Source organism: Cryptomeria japonica, chromosome 6 (genome assembly GCF_030272615.1).
Source record: "Cryptomeria japonica chromosome 6, Sugi_1.0, whole genome shotgun sequence".
NCBI classification, from domain to species: Eukaryota; Viridiplantae; Streptophyta; class Pinopsida; order Cupressales; family Cupressaceae; genus Cryptomeria; species Cryptomeria japonica.
This window is the reverse complement of record NC_081410.1, coordinates 591,441,998-591,445,288: the sequence shown is the minus strand read 5'-3', so window position 1 is coordinate 591,445,288 and position 3,291 is coordinate 591,441,998. Positions and strand designations below refer to the sequence as shown.

At 41.3% G+C, this 3,291-nt stretch overlaps 1 protein-coding gene across 1 annotated transcript; it reads left to right on the top strand.

Annotated features, from left to right (window-relative positions):
- The first annotated feature begins 1,740 nt into the window (after positions 1 to 1,740).
- On the top strand, positions 1,741 to 2,690 carry LOC131031488 (acidic endochitinase). Its single transcript, XM_057962614.2, has one exon. It carries the CDS (start codon positions 1,757 to 1,759, stop codon positions 2,642 to 2,644), a length of 888 nt encoding a protein of 295 aa, XP_057818597.1. The 5' UTR covers positions 1,741 to 1,756; the 3' UTR covers positions 2,645 to 2,690.
- The last annotated feature ends 601 nt before the right edge of the window (positions 2,691 to 3,291 follow it).

The following is a 3,291-nucleotide window of genomic DNA, read 5'->3' as shown; positions in this document are numbered from 1 at the left end:
AAGGCATATGAACCTTATGTGAAGGAGGACCATCTTTGTCTACACCACTAGGCTCCTCGACAAAATATGAAGAAAGAGAGGCGCATGGAGGAGAATCTTTAGCTATGAAAAATAATTCCATATGGAGAAGAAATATGCACACTCATTTTAGCATTGCATCAATCAAGACCCCTCATTGTACCAAAACTATATAGCTAAAGGTGAGAGCTAATTCAACTTTATAGGCTGCGAAAGATGTATCATCACAATTGTAGAAAATAGGAATTGATCTTTTGGGAAAGGGCATCAAATGAACATGATAAAGATCAAAAAATCAAATTGTGCACAATTGTTTCACAAAAAGTTAATGTGGTGATAAAAAATAATAGTATAAAACACAATTATGATAAATCACATCTAAATAAATAATCTTTCATATAAATTAATTATACCAAAACTAATCATATATGTAATAGCATTTCTTATATTTATGACATGTTTTGTTATTTTTCCTAAAGATATTTTCATATCAGTGTACTCATTTTCTTTGTATCTCTTCCACTTTCCCCTCCATAAAATACTATGTTATTTAATACCAAGCAACTATTGATTGCAGACTGAGCCCTACAATTTTATAGGCATGATTCGCCCTAAAATTCTATTGGAATGCTTGCCCTGAAATTCTATGCAGCAAGGGTGGGAGCTTAGGAGGATATAGAAGAAGGTAGTCAGCAGATTAGTTCTAAAGTTTCGGGAATTATAGTTATGAAGCATGATGGGCCCCTATGTAGGGTGGGGGGAGGAGGAACTAAGGGCCCTACTATTTTAAGGGGCGAATGGAGAAGCAGACTTTGAAGTCAAGGAAAACAGTTGCGCAAAGCATAGAAAAGGCACTGGAAGAGCCAACAATTACAGAATGGAGGGGATCTGATTCCATTTCCTCCCATGCACCTTCGAAAGTGTACTTATCCTTCATCTAAACGCATATCTATCCGAGACTACCCCACCTAGAGGTAACGAGAAAAGGTCGTAAAGTGGGATGGGCTGATGTTTTCAGTACTAAGATATAATAGTCTTGTAGTTTAGTTGACCTTTCTATACTATAGTAGGGGGGTGGCGGAGGGAGTGCACAATACTATAATATCTCATTTGTATTACCCGTATATATCATGACCCTTATATCTCACCAATCGTATTACGTATATGATCTATGCTCTCGATCAACGTGCCCGGAAGTAACTGTAATTGTGCCTTACCTGGTCTTATATAATTGTCCCTGATTTCCAAGAGCTATGTAAATAAGAAGAATTATGTAATATCGCACAACAGTGGTTGTAAAATTTGGATAAGAATAACAGTCTGGTATGGACCCGTCAGAACAGGACCGCTCCTAGAGCGCATGGTTGGTACAGGTAGCTGGCGAAAAGATAATATATATAATAATATTAAGGGAAGGAATACAGTGGAATAAATGCTTAAATTTATCGTCTGTAAGCTATTCTTATGTATGCTTCCAAAAATGTCACGTAGTAAACGAATTAATAATTTGTTGATGACAGGCGATCAGAGCATCCTGCGTGTTCCAATGAACCAATGGAAGATATGAATGCGGTTGGGTGCGGCGTCTGGGTAGCCCACTCTACAACGACCCAAACGTGGAGTGATCAAAGAGATGACAGAGAAAGGAAGGGAGGTGCATCTATATAAGGCAGAGAAACGGTGGGAAGGAAAGGCAAGCAAGAGTGAGTAATCTGAGTAAGAGCATAGGAGAAACGATATGGAGATGAAGAGGTGGAGATCGTCAGTTATGGTGATGATGATGGTATTGTTAGCAATGAGGCAAGCTGCAGCAGGAAGCATCGTAATTTACTGGGGACAGAATGGTAACGAAGGCAGCTTAAGAAGCACTTGCTCTACAGGCAACTACGAGATGGTAATCCTGGCATTTCTGGCTACTTTCGGCAACGGAGAGACACCCATGATTAATCTGGCGGGGCACTGCGATCCATACACGAAAGGGAGCTGTAGTGGGTTGAGTAGCGATATAAAGGCATGCCAGAGCAGAGGAGTGAAGGTGCTTCTGTCACTGGGCGGAGGAGCAGGCAGCTACTACTTGAGCAGCGACGCAGATGCCCAGAGCGTGGCATCCTATCTGTGGGACAACTATCTGGGAGGCCATTCCGACTCCAGGCCCCTGGGAGACGCTGTTCTGGACGGGATTGACCTGGACATTGAGGGGGGCACCACCGAGCACTGGGGAAGTCTGGCCAAGTACATCAAGGGTTACAGAGGAGGTAACAAGGTCTATGTCACCGCAGCTCCTCAGTGCCCATTCCCTGACGCATACTTGGGGACTGCTCTCATGACGGGACTTTTCGACTATGTGTGGGTTCAATTCTATAACAACCCTCCTTGTCAGTATGGTGGGGACTTCCTCGATGCCTGGAAGCAGTGGACCTCTTCTCTTCCCTCAAATGCCCAGATATACCTAGGCCTTCCCGCATCCTCTGCAGCTGCCGGCACTGGCTACGTTCCTCCACCCACCCTCATCTCCGATGTGCTCCCTCAAATCCGCACCTCTTCCAACTATGGTGGAGTCATGCTCTGGTCTAGATACTATGACCTCCAAAACGGTTATAGCTCCGCCATCAAGAATTCTGTCTAGTCCCCCTCCTCCTCCTACTCCCTCGCTATTACCATACTATTTATCATCTGCATGTTGCTTCTTATAATGGAATTTGTATCTTACTATTGGGAGAATAGCATATTGTTGTAATATTTGTAACTTAATTGCACTTGTAGATTGAGTGCGTATTTTAAAAAACTTTAGTTTGATCAAAATGCATTTTATATACAGTTTTCTAAGACAAATATATTGTATCATATTTATAACAAACCAAAAGTTGGGAAGAATGATATCATGTTGCAAAAATTGTGTAAGGTTGGGTTTTACTCCAACGCAAAAGACAATAAAAGTCAATTAATCTTTGAGCTCACCTTAGTTATCGAGAAGGTCTTGTCCATTACAAATTGGCTTTTGACCTATATGGTGCCTTCTTCAATAGCATGTTCTAATAGCTGAGTTCTATTCCTCACAGGACAAGGAAAATGTCTACTATATAACAAACCAAGAGCACCTTTGTCATAGGTCTAGAGGTAGATAAAAGGCCAAAAAAATTGTGTTTATCAATATGACCATTATGACCTAAGTTCTATGAAAAGGTGGCTGATTATCATGCCTATGATCATTGAAGCTATGTCATTATTGATGTTATTATGCAGGGGAATGAACCCTATTAGACGGAGACGATA